The sequence below is a fragment of the Anguilla rostrata genome, chromosome 14 (assembly GCF_018555375.3).
Source record: "Anguilla rostrata isolate EN2019 chromosome 14, ASM1855537v3, whole genome shotgun sequence".
Lineage (NCBI taxonomy): Eukaryota > Metazoa > Chordata > Actinopteri > Anguilliformes > Anguillidae > Anguilla > Anguilla rostrata.
In genome coordinates, this window is record NC_057946.1 from 17,097,948 (window position 1) to 17,118,574 (window position 20,627).

The following is a 20,627-nucleotide window of genomic DNA, read 5'->3' on the forward strand; positions in this document are numbered from 1 at the left end:
AATGAATTATTCTGCCGTCTCAGCTTAGATTAGTATACTGTTTTCAGACATAGTTAGGCCTCTGACTCCAAAAATTCTTCTGACTGCAATCTTCACAGATGAAAATAAAAGACTAGGCACTCGTTGCTATTTCATGTGTGAACAACTCATGCAAAAGGAAACACCGGAGCAACAGTTATAACCCATTAACTTTTGATCTCAAATCCAAATGCCTTAAGAATACTGGAAAAATAACTTTCACTCGACATCTCCCATAGTTTTGAAAGGCACTGTATGAAGGTTCCCTGTTGCAGTGCTTACAGCCTACATGTTACAGAAATTGGTTTATATGTCTTGTTTATTAATGTTGGTCCGATTTCCTTTCATATAACTTAACCACAATTCAACAAAACAAATATATAGCCTACATACTGCAAGCCAACAGGGATCTTCAGCATCAGCAGCTCCATTTTGTCCAGACACAGTAAAGCAGGGGAGACGGTATGCATTTTGTGGAATGTACAGTAGTGTAGCTTGGCTACATTACACAAGGCTTTCATGGAAAGTGGAAACTGGTTAAATGATAACATCGACTGACTTTTAACGGGAGTGTGAAAGAATGCTTAACCTTTAAGAAACGAGAGTTGCCAACGAAGACGATTAAATCGCCATCTGGCACGGATTATATAATTGAGGATGTTTATTTTATTTGCTTGTAAATCACGTTTATAGCCTAGGGAATCCTGTGCTTATGTTCAAACGGCAAACAAAAGATTAGAAAATCAGCCTCAGCCTGCACTGGAAATCAGTGAGCCTAAATGCTGCTTTGATTGGACAGATACCTTTTTATTGTCTTCAATGAAGTAGAATGGTTTTTGGACACAAAACAGCCCAACCAATAATGTCCAAAGAAATAGGGCATTTTTAGGTATTGTCAGTGAACCAACACGATTCGGAATTCAATTTGAGACTATATATTTTCCCCATTGAAAGGAAAACATACTTTTAACTCCAAGTCACTGGTTTTAATTAAAGCGAGTCCTTAATCCCTCGGGGGTGAATGAAGTTTTGAGCATTTGTATGAGGACATAATTATCTCATTAGGGCAAGCTTTGAGAGCCTCTAGGGACATTGCGCTGATTTAATGGTAGGGATCTTGGACTCCGGGCGAGTATTTTCAGGGGGAAACTTTTTTTAACCTTGCAGAGAGTAGGCTATGAGGTCCCGGTGTCACTGTGGGTCAGATCTACTCTTACAAAATTACACGAGCGTGATCGAGTAAGACGAGTGAGTCATACCGGGTCTCATAAGGCTTTATTCATTTTCATTTGTTGTCAAAGGAGAGACGAGCGTTGGGGGTTGAAAACTTAACTCTTCGGTACCATTTAGGGGAGTAAAAATGTACAGCTTGTGCTGGTGTGGAAGTAGTTTTTTTATTTTTAAACGAGACGTCATTCTGAAAGGCGGACAAGGCATTTTGAAGGAAAAATGGACCCTGTTTACTTCCTTTGAATGATCCTGACATTTCAGTGCATCAGCCGACAAACAGTAGAGAACGGTTTAAATAAACGGTGTGAAATATTTTCGACAATTGGAGCGTTCAAGAGGGATGGATACGGGGTATTTGCCGGAAAAACAATTTACTCCTAACCCCCTTAGCAGGATGGACACTGTTGACGGCAGCCAAAACAGGAAAAACTTTAGCGTGAGCCATCTTCTGGACCTGGAAGAAGTGTCGGTCATGAACTGCATAAAGGAACCGGCTGTGGTGATGAAGGACGTCGGGAAAGGACTTAAGGAACAATCTGCCGCGAGTAGCGGAAGCGAGGCAGCGAGACAGGACAGTAGGTGGAATTTGTTATTGCTTAATACAGGGCAACTCAAAGTGGCTTAGAATATATGAGCCGACCCAGAGTTATGTACAGTAGCGCACACCGCGTGTTAAATGGATGGCCGTGTATTTGTCCCACTTCAAATTTCGCAGACGCTTGTATTTGAACCCGTGGCTGCCGCCTGTACAAGTTGAAGTGTAGCCTACGGCAACTTCAGCATTTTATCTGGGCTTCAAGAAACAAGAAGCGTAATGCAAGTTTGTGGAAAGATAGCAATGCTACTCATGCATTTACCTCCAATCGGATGTGTGCTGTTCTGGATGTTACCATCCCTGTTAAAATAATCACCTTTTGTGAGCGTTCAAATGCACTCGTTTCGTAAAATTAGCTCCAATCTTCTGGGTTTCCACATTCGTTATTATTCATTAGTAGGCCTACGTACAATAATAATAATAATAATAATAATTCTACTACTACTAATAATAATAATAATAATGTAATTAGCCTTACTTTAATTTAAAGTTATTTTCTCGTTTAGATATTAGGCTACAATACTTTGGAAGTTCTGCCCGTAGGTCTATATCTCATTATATTTTTGTACAATTATGGTTCGTATCCTGCGGTATTGGATTAAATATAGTCTCTACGCATTACTTGGACGTTGGGAAAAATAAAACTGTTGTTACCATCTAACATCAATAATAAGCCTGTTAGGGATTTCAATGCAACTGATATTAGATTAATTAGAACCAACACAGTGATCAACATTATGAAATCCATTACATTTAGATTTGATATAGGCTAACTGTAGGCTACTACTGCCAAAGCGTAGGCCGACATAGGCCGAGAACGAAAACAAAACCGACTTTAAGTGCAGTCTTTATCATGACCTATTATAAAATGAGGATTACAGTCTGATTACTATGCAATGCAATAATTATAAACAAAAATATTAATATTTCCATGCTTAAAATATGTTTAAGTAAACTCTTAGTATACATAAGCTAACCTAATTTTAAAATTTAATTCGCATTACTAGAAGGCCCTGTCGGGCGGGTATATCGATTTACAGCGTAGTTATATATGCGTTTTCATTATACATCAACTTACATTACATTACATTACATTTATTTGGCAGACGCTTTTATCCAAAGCGACGTACAAAAAGTGCATTTCATGGTCATAGACAACTGCTAAACAACTTCTAAACCAAAATAGTTATCTTAAAAGCCCATCGTTTAAAGTTGAAAATTGGTTTAAATTCTACCTTTTAACTTGTGTACAATTTTTTGGTGAGTCTCTGTCCAAACCCTGTGTTGCGAATCTTATTTGGCCCAGCAGTTAATATGCAGTGCTTCAGTAGCCTACATTTCAATCCTTTACCACTTGAACTGGAAAATTAAGTGCAAATTGTCAATCTAGTTATTAGTATGTCATTTTGTTGGAAATTTCAAAAGATATTGGAAAATAGAAGTTAATCTTTAAACCCTCAAAGAAATATTGAAAAGTAGGCTGTATGATGATGGCGACGAAGATTCATCTTTTTATTAACACTACTGTTCTTGCTGCTGCAGTTGTTTTTGTTATTTTACTTATAAAAACTCAATAAAACCTTAATGTACTAATATATTCTGATTCAGTTACAGAACAGTGGAAATGTAATGTTTCTATAAAGATTTCTCTTGCTCTTTATTCTGCAGGTTAAGAATACTTTCACGACTTCCTTGAATGTATGCTTCAACTTTAAAATGTTGGACAAGTTTCTGATTAAAATAAAGTCCTGTTTTGCTCTGGGACAATATACATTCCATGGAACATGTGGCTTTTATGCATTGACTCTCAGTAGATTAAATCCCAATGTGAAGCACACCAGTTTCCTTTAGTCTTACATTGCTTTGCATGATAACTTCTAGGAAACTTGATTAGTAATGATCACTGCAATCTTTGTGGTCACGTGAGCACGTTGGTTAAATAATGATAATACACCAAACTGACTCATGATCATTAATGGTTACTTCTGAGATTATTGTTGGTGCTGTCTGTTGTCACCTCTCTCACTCACTCGCTCTCTCTTTCAATGCAGTAGTGTCAAGAGAATTGCAATCAATCACCCAGTCCCTGAGTGCCCAAGCGCTTCATTTATTTAGTCAAGGTTTTTATTTGGTATTGGTAGACTTGCAGCCTGTAATGACTGAACAGGAAAAACTTTGTGTTACTCACCGTGGATTCATTGAAAGGTATCTTGGTTGCAGTGTTTTTTATATCTGAAATAGCATGCATGCATGGTGTTTCAGCTATGGTGGGATGACAGCTATGTTGACAGTTCTACAGATTACTACTAGTAGCTACCAGCATACAAATGCACAAAACATAAGTAGAGCAGCATATTTTATAATCTCCAAATAATACTAAATGAACTATCGGCAACACAGTTTAGAAAATAAAGCCTTTCATGAATCTCAGTGGTTGCACGGTTCCTTTCAAGAATACTTATTTGATTACAAATTACTGGTGAAATTATATAATAATTTAAGGTAGTGGCATAGCACGTGTACTATTGAATCAATTAAATTATGAAGAATGGTAAGAAAAGGGGGGGGGGAACAATAATTCCAACAAATACAACAACCACAACGGTAATAATACAAGACTCAAAGCAGGAAAAAAAGTGAGGAAAAGGGGGAAAAAAATCATTCAATCATCAAGGCCAATTAAATTTGACCATAAAGCATACGTTGTCTTAAATATTGCTATCGTAAATATTGATATTTAACGGTGCATTTTCGTACTTCCATGTGTAACTTCAAATAATATGAGCAGATATTGAAATTTTAAATGTCTAACTGATGTAAAAACGTTATCATATTCTGCCATTATTTATTTTTCTCAAATTTACACACACCTTCAACAAGAACATTTTTACAATAAACCTTCCACATTGGTTCCTTTTGTAAATTTGAGTTTTAGTGCAGGTAAAAAACTGCCTTGTGAGGATCTTGAAGGGAAAATTAGATTGAGTGAGCTATACTGCAATAGCCATAAGCATTTTGACTGCATTTTAGCTCAGAAGTTATCAGTAGTTTTGTAGTGACGGTGTTTAACATTATGTGGTGATATAGCTGTTAAACCCAGGACCTGAAATGAAAAGATCCTCACAGTTTTATGCATTTCATACGTCTTGTTTTCTGACCAGTTATATACAGTTATATACATGTAACCACACTAAATGCCCACAGCATGCCAGTTAACTAAAGTGAAAGAAAGCTCATTTAATTCATTGTTTCATATAAAAGAGAAAATGTCATACATGATAATGTAAAGATCATAATTAATCCACAACTTCAGTTGTACAAACTTACAACTGATCAGTAATTACCTGTTGAAAAATCTTTCTTCACCCAATCAGTGCATTCCATCACAAAAAACTAATCTATTTACAGGGCTTTGTTAAGATCTTAAAACCCTTCAGAGACTGAGGAAACCACACCTTTGCTACAAATGGTATGGGTGCTGCGTAACAGCCATATGATAATATACTAATATTATATACGACATTAGCAAGTGTTACTTCTTCAACAACAAGTATGTTAACTTGCTCACCAAAATGAATGAAAAAGCAACTCTGCTTGCTTCTGAAAAAGCAGCATTTCCATTGATTTTTAAGCCAGACCTGACGGAATTAAGGACATTGCATCAGCACACTCATGAACTGGCTGTTACCTGCAGTGGAGAAGCCAGGATTAAATTAGCCAATTAGCCTAGAAGACAAGATGGTGGCCTGAAAAGTCCAGCTTACTGTCAACACCCCTGAGATATACAGGTCCACGAGCAACCAGGACCTCAGTCAACATCGAGTCCAAAGGCTGCCAGCCATAGCACAGCAGAGTCTCCATCCTAACAGATAGCAAAGGTTTTTGTTTTGGTGTAGATGAGCCTCTATCTGGTCCAATACTACGTTCATAGTCAAAAGCAAACTGGCTTTCCAAGTTCTCTCCAACATGCAGACTAGGAGGCTATATAATTGGAATCAAGTGACTGACAATTTCATGCATTTATGTAAAATATAACATACCTGTTTTCATTTAATATCATTTGCATATGACATTACAGAGTATACCTCTTAGAACTGAATGAATTTTGTTTCATGCATGTAGACATATTGCACAAACAAGTCAGTGAGGAGAAATAACTCTGATTTTTCACCTCACTCAGTTCCCTTTAGAAATGACTATTTGTTTTGTCAAAAGGCTATTTAACAGACAACACGACAGTATACTTTACGAGCTGTCATGCATTCAAATTGCAAGGTTAACAATCCCTGCTGTTAAACAAAGTGACTGCTTGATTTTTCCCAAATTAAGTAGGAAAAACTGTCATTGCTCAGGCTGAGTGAACCCAAGCTAATTCATTAGCAGTGATGAAAGGCATGTTCATGGAAGATTGACCTCATAGTCTCTGGGTCATAAGAACAATAAACTGACTCTGCTAGGGGCTCGAAAAAGTGTAGATCACTCGATCTGCTTTCTGAATTGTAAAAAGGATCTCAGGACAACAGCTCATCACAAAAATATAAAAGCAGGTTCAACATTTAGGCATTACCCATTAACTTCAGAAAATAACATTTAAAGTGCTATGAAATGTATCCAACTTACAAAAATAATATAGGAAAATGTACTAAATAAAAATATACTGAAAAAACCTGTCAAGTTACTTCCAAGACTTAAGTTTCTCTGCCCTAAAGGTTCGATTATTAATGGTATTTTACTTTTAATTGTGAAATTCACAGTCATAGTTTTGCTTGATTTAAAATAGTGGTATGGTCAATAATTGAGACCAAAATGTATTTTAAATTTTCAAAAAAATGATCCCAAATTTGATCACAACTTCAAAATTGTCCTTCCTTCTTCTGTAACATAATCATTCTGAACTAACTGCACTATTTTTCATCTGGTGAAATAAATGAACATGAGACTGTCATGCAAAAATAAAAATGACACTTTGTTCCTTGGGGCAAAGATGTGTGTCTTGTGCTTTTAAAAAAAATTCCCACTGCCCCTTACGTTAAGAACTATAATCTGACTGATAGTGAGATAAAAATGGACTGAAATTAAGTATGAAATTAATGTAATGCATTCTGTGTAGGAACTTCATCCTGGGTCAGGGAAGCTTTACCACAGAAGCCTAATCATGACGAATAACATAGTCCTATAATTAACCTAGTCCTCGGTTATCCAGATATTAATTTATATATAGATTACAGTATAAGTGGTTGTTTGTCACGTCATTTTAAACAAAAAAAAAAAAAAGCCTGCACAGGCGAAGCTTTCTAATTTTGTCTCAGCAGTCAATGCATTGAAGCCAACCTGTTCTACTGAGAGAAAAGTGTCCCCGATTTATTCCATTGCATTTTAAAAGAAACTGCTCGGTGTCTCAAAAACTGCGGTGAGTTACGAGTTTGTGACGAGACCAATCACCGCCAACCAGCGACAACTGGAAACAGGCTCTGACTTTCCCTTTAGTGTGAAAGAATCTTTTCCTCCAGAAAAAAAATAAGCGACTTCACATGAACAGCCACTGCGGTTAAGACTGATGAGTTTTTACAAAGCAGCTGAATCGGAGAACATTGCGAGCAGCGCATTACCAAAAACATCTATATACTCTTATTTCTGCATAGGTGACAAAACTGAAAAACAAATTTGCATCTTATGGGTTTAAGCTGTAGCCTAATCATAAAAAACTCGCAACGAGCTGGGTAGTTTGCTTATTAGCCTACTCAGTTCTGATCCGTTGATAACAAGTTGTCCTTAATCAAAACTCTGCATCTGCGTACCTGATTAACCTTGTGAAATACAAGCGCATACTTGTATGTGGACAGTAAAAAATTACATTAGTAATATCAGTGTTATGATATTTGCGTGTTGCTTGCATCTGCAGTCTTTTTATTTTAATACCCAAATGCATGGTGCTTGTTTTATGTATCTAAGGGTGTGTGCGTCCGTGTGTGGCCTTCTCATTGACTACTGCGTTTATTGTCTCTCTGCTAGGTTACCATAAATTTTTGTGCTCTTCATCCTGCAAAATGCAAGGTGTAATTTGACTGAAGGGGATGTTATATTTAGAGACATGCCATATGATCTTCTATTTCCCCGTGAGTCTTCAGAGTAAGGACTTTGATGGAAATTGTGATCAGATAGGCCTACCAGATAAATGTTTTGATTTACTTACACTTATCTACGCCTATTGCGTGCATTTTATTGCAGGACCTCGTCGTATTTAGTTATTTAGCCTGATAATTCTAACAAAGGTATACGGAATGATTAGGATTTCTTGAATTTAACAGGGACACGTTATAAATATAACACTTACAAAATTAAAATATGTAGCTTACAACACGAACATTCCTGGAGAAGAAAAAGATTGAAGTTCTGGCCAATCCTATAGCAGAGTACTAATTTTACTTTTTTGCTGTGGCTCTTTAGGGTGTTTTTCCCCTTCATTTTAATGGAGCCCGAAAACTGGACCTCAACAACTACACAGTAAAATGTCCAGTGTTAATTCACCCCAAACAGAGTAGGCTGCATTTGGTCCAATAGATTATCATTCCAACAGAATGACAATAGATTGGGCTTTTCCTTTGTGCCCCCATTTCATGCAACATCGCCGTTTTATTTCAATAATGTAGACCATCTATACCCGATTTGGCAGATGTCATGAGGTTGAAGGAAACGAAAAATAACGACACATATGTGGATAACTGTTTTAAGTCGTAGACTACTCTTGTCAATATTATTGGGGCTCACAGTTAAAGTTTTTTAATTTTAAAGTTTGCAACTGCATAATCTATATTTTCATATAAGTAATATCTTCTCTTTTATTTGTCATTTTAATGGATAATATTACGCAGGCTTCTTATTCATTTGACGACTTAAGATTGAATGTCACATAGCTTATGTGTATTTTAGAGATCGTCAAATGAATAAAGCAGAGACGCCAACCAAGTAGTTCTAAAAAAAATAAAAAATTTTAAAAAGGGAAAAAAGCACCTTTAATTTATCACTTTTTAATACCAGGATATCGCACTGATATTGATGATCATTCTCCAAGCACTGCTAAATTACACATTCGACAGGTCATTGAAGCACAATCGCCCTTTTGCTTCCCACGTGGCATAAAACGCGACTGCTGTCTGTGGGTCAGCCTCTACCACTGTGCGTCTCGCGCAAAGAAGACTGCGGCCAAGAAGGCGCCAGCCTCTGACACTGAACCAGATGTGCGAAGGCGCCGTCCTGTCAGTTCTTTAGTCAGTTGGCCCGGAGCACTCACACGCAAGCAAACTCGTGTGCAGTAGGACAATTCTTCCCATGACAAGTTGCATTCGCGTGAACTGATTTTAGGGCTGCCCGTAATTACAAGCATAGGAAGGATATACAGGACTAGCGCCACACACTGAAACATTTTACATGTAAATGTTTTTTCCCCCCATTTTACGAACGAACAAAAAAGGGGCTGCGCTGTCAAAGTCAAATTGTCATTGCATAATTTTCAAATAGGCATACTCTATATGTTACATAAGTAAGTTTAAGCATTTTGTTAGCTTCAATATCTGTTGGCTTTTTTGTGGCCTTTTTATAGTATGGCCTCAAACAAAAGCCAATGTATTCTTTCCATACAGGCCAACAATCACAGATCCAGAGGCGTGGTATTGTAAATTCTATTGGTATTGAAAGCATATGTGCTGTACAAGTGTTCAACCAAGTTATACTTTGTTTGGTTTTTCGCAACTGTCAAAGTGTTTGAATTTTGTAAGAGTCGCACATTTAACTCCGCTTACTAACATAATCAGCCATATGCGTAATAGGGCCTACGTAAAATGTTGAGTAAAGAACCACGTTTACAATAAAACCATATTCTTCAACCATGGAATCATGGTCATGCTTTAATGGAACGTGCAATTAAAGTGGTGGATAGATGTACAGTTAAACCAAAGCATTCACTCTTTTAACCGAAACCATTCATTCTCACACACGCCATTCTAGATCGGGGGTACACCTGACTGGGAAGCTAAGCGTGATTGCTACAAACTCTATCACACAGTTAACAGTTATTAAACGACCATATGTCACATTACCGTTTCATCCTGTGTATGCCCCCGCAATTCCATGCAATAGTCTTATCCAATTTCATTTTGTTTCTTTTCGTTTTCAATTCAGTTAGTCTTCTGCTTGTTCCACGGCCAAACAGTCTCCAATTAAATCTCCCGGTAGTAAGCAATTGTTGTCATGCTACCAAGCACTTCCGGGAGCACGAAATGTACCAGGTAATGTCGGTATAACAAAATTATCCATATTATGCTTCTAGAGACGTCTTATAGAGGAGGGTGGTAATGTGACCAGCTGGCAGTCACTGCTATACCAGAGCACTATTAATTTACACTGTTTTTCACGTTACTCTTTCTGTGTTTTCTTTTTTCCTTTTAACCTAAACCGTTCACTTTTATACAAAGTAATAATGGAATTCTTATCAGGGGTGCATACCTGCCTGGGAAGCTAAACTCACAAGTTGACCATTTATTAGTTCATTTTGAGGTGTGCTTGTCTTGCTGAGTGATCCATTTTCAGCCTGTGGATACAGGAGCTTCCTGTGAATATTAGGATTTTACTGAGCTTATCAAGAGCCACAGGACCAGTAAATTTAAAATAACCCAACATCATCAGGGATCCACCATCATATTTCCCCATAGGTATGACAATCTTTTCAGCATGTATCTTTCTTCCAAAGCCAAGCCAACCACTGGTGTGCATCGCTAAAAAGCTCAATATTGGTTTCATCTGACCATAACACTCAGTTCCCATTGAAGTGCCGGTGCTGTTAGGGAAAATTGACGTGCTTATTTTAGGTTATGTTTTTTTTATTCTGGCACCTTACAAAAGACTATTGTTACAGAGATGGTGTCTTATTAGAGATTTTCTAAAGATTTTATTTAGACTTTCTGTGCCTAAGCTGCAACCATGTTTTGAATATGTGACCTTGATATTCTCTTTGCTTATAAAACCCTTTGTGTTGTTTCTTCTGAGCGTTATTTTCTGGTGGTAATGGACTGCATGGATTTTATCAGTGTTACCTAATTTTTGTTCTCCAGTGAAACAGGGAGCCATAGTAGGCCACAATATATAGTTCCCTAATATTGAGATGGACAGATGGCAGTAGCATGTTAATACAATTTTATGTTCTATTGTATTAAAAATTACGAGTTAGGGTTGTGATGAATTTTGACACATATTTTCTGGAAAATTATATTAGTTGTTCATCTTTTTTTCTGAACAATTGTATTTGGATAAAACAACATCATTTTCCACATTGTGAAAAAAGTATACAGCCTTTTTTCCTTTTTCATCAAGGCTCTGAATAAATTTAGTGGGCACTGTAAATCTACCAGCTCAATACGGCTGAGTTTCTTCATTTATTTTTACAGCAAAGACTAAATTTAAATATTGATGCTAATTGAGATTCAGGTGGGTAAAAAAGGGGGCCAGAGATTAAATTAAAAAAATAAAAAAAACTATCTCAAAGACATTTTACACATATGTTTACAACTGTACATCAGGACTGAAGATAAGCCGCCTATCAGTTTAATACTACGCAGTGCATTTTATGACAGTAACAAGAGGCAGAGTGTTGCAAAATAGATCTCCAAGCACTAATAAAATATTTATTTTGAGCTGCACCTGAATTGAAGACAATGAGTGTCAAGACAATGTTGTGGAAATTTGTATTATGACACACAAAGCTAAATGGTTTTTATGCCACTTTAAAAATGGTTACAAAAGCTATGCTTTGAGGCTGTGTGCATTTTGTGAGCTGTCCTTGGACCCAAGCCTGGAGCCACAGCATTTGAAGGTCAGTCTTATTATTATTTTCTGAATGTATCATCGTGAGTCTTGGAGACACATTTGAATATGCAGTTTTTACATGTGTACAAGGTTTTGAGCTGCTATTCCCAATGGTTATTCTTTTTAGCCCAAATCAGTATGATATGCAAACAATGCAAGTTGATTGTCATTGTACACCTTTGCTTTAAAGCACCACATTTTTTAAGTGAGTGAGTCCAAATAAGATTTAATAATAATTGAAAGTTTCATGTAAATGCATTAAACGTTATTGGAAGTGATGTAATTTAAGTGTTTTGTGGAATTTATAAAATTGTAGAAGCTCAATCTTGTAGATGGAGATGTATATAAGGTTACAATGCAGTAGACCCACTGCTGCTGGAAAACTGGTCTATCTACACCAGAAAACCAATAACATAAAGTCTATGTACATGGCACTGGCACCATATTTGAGATGGCTATATGATGCACTGCACGCTAAAGCACATCAAGGGAGTGATGGAGGAAACTCAACAACTCCTGAGGATGGGGGAACTGTGGAAATCATGTAGCTGACCTGTAGAACTTCCAAGCAACTCCAAGCCACTGCAGTAAACTCAAACAACATAATTACGCCATTAAAAAACTATTTTAATGGATATTTTATTTAACTATCCATCTCGAGTTCAATAGCAGCAAGGACAGAACAATAACTAGAGCATGTGCACAGCAGTTCTCAGCAGGAGTTTGGTTCCAGGGGTATGTAGGTTCTGTTGACTGTTTGCCAGTGCCATTAAAATGAGGTTTTAGGAGCTCAGAGAGCAGTGTTCTCTCCCCTCTAATTGGATGTTGTTGGGACTAGGCCTGGAGGGAATCTGGCTCAGGATAGGAGACGAGGGGTGGGGGCTTGGTCACTGTGAGTGGTAGTTCTCTCTTATGAAGAATGGCGCTCACTGTTTACAGAGACTTGCATCAAACTGGCTATTTGTACCCACAAGTTATGATTTTACTTATTCAAAGTGATTTAATTACTCACTCCTGTCTTCATTATGATAAGTTCCCAGGGAGTGAATGAATATGTCAGAGGTTTTTAAATTTCTCTTCATTTTGTCTCATTGTGTAGTCCCAGCTTACACTATAGTTAAGTATGTAGCAGAAACAGCTTTGCAGTTGTGAAGCTGAACTATATTCACAACCAAGTGTACAGGGAGCAGCAAATCAGGTAGTAATTACTTAAGTTTAAATCAGTTTGTTAAAGGTTTACCAATGTTTTCTTTGAACTTATTATTATAATGTGACTGAACTCAGCCAAATCAAATCTATATTTGCATAGATTTTCTTGGTCAGCTAACCTGATTCTATGAGAGAGAAAAGTGTCATAGAGGTCCATAAAACATTGTTTCATCAACAGTACACTATAAATGGCATAAGCCATTTTTGTAAAAAAATTAAAATAAAAAAAGACACAGATAGCCTATACAAAAATGAACAGTTGTTGAAGTGTGACCAAATCTTTAACATCCTCAGCGTCACTTTGTTTATTGGTTCACCCTGAAATTGAGAGGTGGTGACCACTTCTGAGATATGTGATCTGTGGAAAAGTTGGTTTTCAATGGTTACTGATTCTGGGGCCCTGGTACAGCATGCCGAAAAACTGGTACAGCTCACCAGGACATTAGTTCACTGTAGAACAGGAAACCCTTTAACCTGGCACGTGAATATTATAACTTCCATTATTCATGGACCTTACAGATCTGATGAATGATTTTACTTGTCCTTTTTTGTTCTTCATTGAAGCAGTGAATCTGTTAATAATGTCATTTCTGAGGGTCAAGGTAAATAAAATCCTCTGTATCCCTTTTGTGGTATTCTCTACTATCTCTACCATTGCCATCACTCTCCCCCCTCCTTCCCTACATGAAGTTTCAGGTGTTTGTGTCAGTTTTTCAAGCTGAGACGGGTCCAGAACTCACACATAATAAAGCTCTCAGATAGATGCCAAGGACAATTAGGCTTATGGCCATATATTTCACCAGTGAAGCTCAGGCATGGTGCCAGAGGAATGAAGTCATTCTGAGCAGCACAGAATGCTGGTGTTAGCTTAGAAGGGATCACAGAGCTGCTTGGGTCTGCTTGTGTGAAAAGGGTTTTGATGAAATCTGGAATCGTTGATGGTTCCCTACCTTCATTGTGGACAATGTAGACAGTGTGACACAGATTTCCTGGACAGCAAAGGGTATGACACATGCATTTTTCAGGAGTTTCTTGAAAATGACCTGAGGTTTGCCTTGTTGTAGTGACCATTCTGATTGTAAACCCCTTGCTATCCTGGTTATTGAATTTGGAATGTTACTTGTTGAGTGTCTCGAATGCTGTAGATCGTCTAAAAATGTTGACAATAAATCAAACTAGTTGTGGTGTATTTTGCTGCTGTACCAATTTCCTGCTGCTTATGTTCAATGGGGCAAGACATGGCTTCTATAATATCTGAAACATAATGACCAACCCGACATTTTAGGTTGTCACTAAATAGGGAACATTTACTACCCACAGCCACACACAATTGACAGCTTATAGGAAAAGTGTATAACTATTTTAGAGATAAACAGCGAGGACTACAGAAAAAATATTTTTTGACATATCGCACATCTTTTTATACCCTCTCCATTCTTGATCTCTCCATTTCTGCCCTCTCAAACCACGACTTCTTATTTTCTCCTGTGGTTCCTCTTTACCTTTCTGTTCTGCTCTTTATCTCTCCTCATCCTCGTTTCACCCCTTCTCTGTTCTCTGGGTCTCTCTGTGCAGCTGATAGCCAGACTCCGGAGCAGAACCTGGTCAAGAGGAAGAAGAAACAACGCCGCAGTCGGACCACATTCAACAGCAGCCAGCTGCAGGCCTTAGACAGGGTCTTTGAGCGCACGCACTACCCTGACGCCTTCGTGCGTGAGGAGCTGGCTCGGCAGGTCAACTTAAGTGAGGCCCGGGTTCAGGTGGGTGACGCTGCCATGTGAGCACAGGCTGTGACTGTGATGCATGCTGTCAGTGGCTCAAATTATGCAACTGGAAGCCATGAGCAGAGTTAAATGTGTGTGAACAAAGCAAAACAAATCTTTTAAAACTCAAACCTCTTTTCCTAATCCACCTAAACAATTTTGGCACAACCCGTGAAGCCATTTGTCGCAAACATTATGGTGTCCTGACATGGGGGATTGCGTATAAAAAGAGTTTTCTACATGATGGAACCAAAATGCATAAAAACCCTTTCATAAAAGCTGAGAATTTACATTTTAACCACATGTTAATTGTTTGATTATAAATCTAAAATTGTGAATAGGGACGGAGTGTGGCACAGTGGGTAAGGAACTGCGCTTGTAACTGAAAGGTCGCAGGTTCGAATCCCGGGTAAGGACACTGCCGTTGTACCCTTGAGCAAGGTACTTAACCTGCATTGCTTCAGTATATATCCAGCTGTATAAATGGATACAATGTAAAGTGCTAAGTAAAAAAAAAGTTGTGTAAGTCGCTCTGGATAAGAGCGTCTGCTAAATGCCTGTAATGTAATGTAATGTAATGTGAAGTACAGAGACAAAACATATGTAATTGTCCCAAAAACTATGTAGCTCACTGTATATATATATGTTCTGTGTGTCTGTATGGGGGGGGAACTATTGCATTTAATATTAATGTGGATTTGTGTAAGTGATTGGGAATCAATATATGGATTATTTCGATGAAGAGGAAGAATTCAAACAACGGATTCTGAAATGGTTTCAAATGGGCTTATTGTCTTCATCCTTAATTGAAATTGTGAACATGCTTGCATACATTGTAAATGTAAATGACAAAGTAGTTCATTCTAGATATTTAAAGTAAAAATTGTGAACATGGAGATCCCCATCCCACCAACCTTTCCCCTTTCTTCTCAGGTATGGTTCCAGAATAGAAGGGCCAAGTTCCGTCGGAATGAGAGGGCTGTTCTGGCCAGCCGCTCAGCTAACCTGCTCAAGTCCTACAACCAGGAGGCAGCCATTGAGCAACCAGTGGCCCCACGCCCCACCCCCCTCAGCTCTGACTACCTATCCTGGTCCTCTTCCACACCCTGCAGGTAACCCCTCCTCAAAGCTGGTCATGTAAATACTGGTGTGCATAATCACAATGTAAAACAGCATACTTTCCTTATTCCAACTGGAGATAATCAGACTGCAGTCTTGCATGGACGAAAGCCTTGCGGTGGCTTCTTGTTTCATAATTTAAAATATATTGTTTACACATTCATGCTTTGATTTGGGTGATTCAAGATTTTTCAAATTTTTCACTTGAATAATGTCATAAAGATCTGAAATTCTATTTTATCAGGCATTTATTGGGTGCAATCATATATAATCCACTGGAATGACATGTCATTTGCTTTAAACTGACTATTCATGGCCACGGTCTGTGCTACAGATAACACCAATCTGATTTTGTTTCGATGTCATGCTGGTCATTTTTAAAGAAATTGCCTTCCACCTAAGATGACTGTGGGCCTGGTGTTATTCCTATAGCAACTGCTGCAAGAACATAAAAAAAATGAGAGGAATGATATTGAGAATGACATAATAGAATAAGAGCTGCTGACCTTCAAATGCCTTGGTGCCAGCTTGCTAAATGACACCAAAGCCTACTATATGATTATGATTATATAATCATATAGATATGATTACTTTTGGAAACATCCTTGGATGTCCATGAAACACTACTATGTAAAAAAACTTACGTTTGCCTTTTAGCAACACAGTGGCAATGAATGAGACAAGTTGTGTTTGCAGATGTGACTCTTGGAAGGGTTGTGGGGAGTGTAAAGTTCTATGAAGACTAAAGATCTTTGTCCACCCTTTCCAGGCAATCTGTTTCTACTATGTTTTCTCTTCAGCCCAGCCCCTTCCTATAGCCCCTCGAGCGCACCAGTGGCTGGACAGGGGGTCAATATGGCCAACAGCATCGCTAGCCTGCGGCTCAAAGCCAAGGAGTACAGCCTGCACCAGAGCCAGGTGCCCACAGCTAACTGAGCATCCTACCCGTCGGCCCTGCCAGACAAACCCAGAACGTGCCAAGGTCACAGACCCACAGAGACTAAGGACATGCCAGGAAAGAATACTGATTACCCTGAAATTTCCAGAAGCACTGTGTGTGCATTCTTGCCCAGCAACAGCACTGAATCATGGACACTGGAAAATCACAGACACTGTGTTCCTTGAAGTGAGGCTTTAAGGAACACAGTGATGACGTGTTGCTCTAGTATGGCAGGTATAGATTTTTTTGTACACTCCATTTTTTGTTTTCTTGATGCTGGCTTGATGTTACGTTTTATAATCATATTTATCTAAATTGCTTCAGTTTGATTGGGTTCTATTCGATTTCCTGTATTGTATTGTTTTCTCATTTAAAGTGTATAATCTATGATGTATCATATACAGGGTTTGAGAGTCAGCCAAGATTCAGACAGATTTTTTGTCATAGTTGACTTGCAATGATATTATGTGTTCTTGGTGATCACCAAAATTATATTCAGTGCAAATTGAAAGCTGTTATTAAATGCAAATGTAACTACAGTAAATTTGCTAGGTAAAGTTAAGGGAAATTTTTTATTGAAGCCTGGTGACCTTTATCAAATCAAAATCAAACCAAATTTTATTTGAATAGTGTATTTTACAGCAGTTGTCACAAAACGCTTTGCAGACAGCCCTGGCCTAAACCCCCACAGGAGCAAGCGTACGGCAACAGTGGCAAGGATAAACTCCCTCTGGCAGATGGGAAAAAACCAGGCTCTAGTGTTTATGTCAAGCCCCATTTATCAGATGCCATTAGATAGAATGTTTTTTATTCCACATTTGTTATATTGTGAATGACAATTGCAGAAATACTTTTCGGTCCAATCCTGTTTTTCTGTAACAGAAGACAGCAGACATTGAGCATTGTAATCAGATTTGACACATCCAATTTGAGTTCGTCCAAAAAGAGGAATATTCAGCTAATAGGAGTTGAAACAACAAAACCTAGTCACAGGCAGTGAAGCAGATAAGAGATGGTTAATGGTTAGGTTTTTTGAAATGGGAAGTGTGCATTACAGGCATTTTTTGAGAATGTATGAGATTATTCTATAATCCAAAAGTCAGTTATTTCCCTTCTCAAATATGAGTGGAATTATCTATTTTAGGGTATAGGGTGCAGATTGATAGCAAAGAGCTTGAAGCCTGAAAGGGGACACTATATTGATAGTCTTAGCCCCTTAATGCAGACTGGTGCTGTGCCACAGTGCTAGTAGATAAGCTCTCAGAAATAATTCAAGTAAAACTTGTTTGTTTTGAAACCAACAAACAGAACAGGCAGAACTGTTCTGGATTTAGAGATTTTAAAGCTGGAGAATAACATAGCTTTTCCATAAATGAGACAAAAACATTTGGGAGGATTGGGTGGTATCCCAACTTTCATTCTCTCCTTATCACAACACTTCCAGTCAAAGATTGTTAGTTGTGGTGAGTGAATATGATGATCACTATCCTCTTTCTTCATTTATTGTCTCTCACCTTGCTCTAAAGTAATGGCTGTTTGCTCCCCATTTAAGTAACAATTACGCTACACAATGCAGCTGTTTCAAATGTAATGCATTAAGTTGATAAATACATCCTGTTTAGAAGACAAGATAAAAAATCTCACAATGGGAAACCTCAGGTAGCATTGTTTGGAATAGTGCTTGTATAGTTTGTGTGAAGTAATGTGGCCCAAATGGCATTGTTTAGAGATGAAGAGATATTTTTGCCAAATGTTCATTTAAGGAATGGAGAATTTGTAGCTACTTTGTAATTCGTCATTTTTGAATGTTTCAGACATTTTTGTTGAGGGTAGAACATAACTTACCTACTTCTGTTTGTCTGTTGGTTTTATATGCATATCTGAAATTAAACTGAATATATTAACATTATGTCTGAAATAACATTGCAATGTTGCACTCATTATTGGAAGCCTTATTGTACAGTAATATAATATTGGTGTTGTTTGATATTTTGCTACATAATATATTTACAATTCCTGGATGACTCAACTATCACTGGCATTTAGTTGAGTCATCCCTGTTTCATTATAATATTACAAGGATCTTTTTATCTGAGCCACTAATATACAGCTTGCAAACAACAGAAATGAACTCAGCACCTAAAACATAGCATGTACTATGCTATGCTACTACAAAACTGTACTCAGATATAGGGCCTATTATAGAGTGAAATTTACTTGTAAGTATATAAGATGTAGGAATAACCTGACTGTTATTGTGAAATTTGCAGGACAGAACTGTTGCTGTTCAAATGCTGTCTAAACTTTGCATGCGATAATAAAGCACTTGTTTTTAACACTTTTCTGCTAAGTCAAGGCATGAAAAATTACCTTTCCGTTTATTTTAGTCAGCAGATTAGCTAATTGAAATGCATTTTATTTGGAGATCTGTATATTCATTTATGCTCCTTGAAATGATCAAATATCTCACAGTCTGTCACAAACTCTTTGAGTCAAGATCACATGAAAGAAGTGTCTGTATGGCTGATAAAAGAGAGATTATTTCTGCCGACAAACGATTTATAATTTGGGGTAATACTATACGATTTCTGTGAAATAAGAAAATTCCTTTGATGAAATGATTCATTTAGGTTTCAAATAGTTAGTAGTCAAATAAGCTACCAATTTTGCAAATGTATTAAAAACAATTGGGTTGAAATAATATGCATCAAACTTGTGTTTCAGTTCAGCGGACTACGATAGCCAATACAATTAGCCAAATTTCAGATACAGCATTGCATTGTGGTTTGTATACTAGAAATTGTCACTTCTAAAAAAATGGACACAAGTAAGATCAGTTGATAAAACATTAATAACTACTGTATTTCATTAATAGCCATGTTAACAGTTTTCTTGTTGATATATTGTACATAAAACATATTTTTGAAGGAATTTTCTTTACGCTTATTTCCGCCATTCATTCTTTTGAATGCACTCTAGTAGTAAATACATTTCTTGTAATACAGATAGAAAATCCAGGTTCAGAAAGTAAAGGTCCAGTCAGTATTTTGTTCCAGTCACCTGGATTTGCTAATTAGAACAATTAGCCAGCAGGTAGAACAGCTTGGTGAAATCAGCTGGCTGAGTTCATGGGCAGATGACACATGGCAGGACTTTTACTTTATGACCCCTCTATGACTTTCCACCTCTGGTTTGTAAGAATAAAGTTATCTAGAACAGATGCTGTTTTTACTAGCAGGTTGCACTGTATCATGGAAATTGGACTGTGGTATGTGTTACGGCCGGCTCGCAGGGCCGCAACAAAAGAGTCCAAAATACCAAAAACAAGACAGAAACTGATCTAAAAACACAAACCCAGACATTTATTAGAATAAATAACGAACTAATCACAAACTAAAACAAAGGAAAACCCACAAAGTTCAAACAAAACGGTCTTCACAAAAACTACAAACCCAAAACCACAAATCAAACCACAAGCCGCACACAAAAGAAACCTGAAAGGAGAATCTCCCCAGCCTCATGCTGCAGGGTTTATATTGGGCCACAGGCAGGTGGAGGCAATCAAGCAATTAAGCAATTAGGTATTACTTCCACCTGCACTATCCAGGTAAGCAGAGGCTGGGGACGTAACATATGTTATTGTGAATGTGTGTGTGCGTGTGCGTGTGTGTGCGTGCATGTGTGCGTGTGTGCGTGTGTGCATGCATGCTGATGAAAAACATGGCCAGTGAGATTTGATGATCTGATGAGGAACTAAGTTAATATTGACTTCTTCAAATTTAACTCATTCAACTCATTCAATTAACATGATAATATCTTATCAATACCTCTATATATTAGTAAACAAAATGGAACATCCCTTATGGAAAAAATAACATGTACAATTTGCCTGAAT

At 37.6% G+C, this 20,627-nt stretch overlaps 1 protein-coding gene across 2 annotated transcripts; it reads left to right on the forward strand.

Annotated features, from left to right (window-relative positions):
• The first annotated feature begins 860 nt into the window (after window positions 1–860).
• LOC135240170 (paired mesoderm homeobox protein 2-like) lies at window positions 861–19,672 on the forward strand. Of its 2 annotated transcripts, none has more exons than XM_064309514.1 (4): window positions 861–1,823; window positions 14,486–14,670; window positions 15,607–15,785; window positions 16,562–19,672. In XM_064309514.1, the coding sequence occupies exons 1-4, from the start codon at window positions 1,589–1,591 to the stop codon at window positions 16,608–16,610; spliced, it is 648 nt and encodes a 215-aa protein (XP_064165584.1). In that variant the 5' UTR covers window positions 861–1,588; the 3' UTR covers window positions 16,611–19,672. The 2 variants fall into 2 exon arrangements, with proteins under 2 accessions (XP_064165584.1, XP_064165582.1); XM_064309512.1 differs by having other exon boundaries at window positions 867–1,823; window positions 16,593–19,672.
• Window positions 19,673–20,627: the final 955 nt, after the last annotated feature.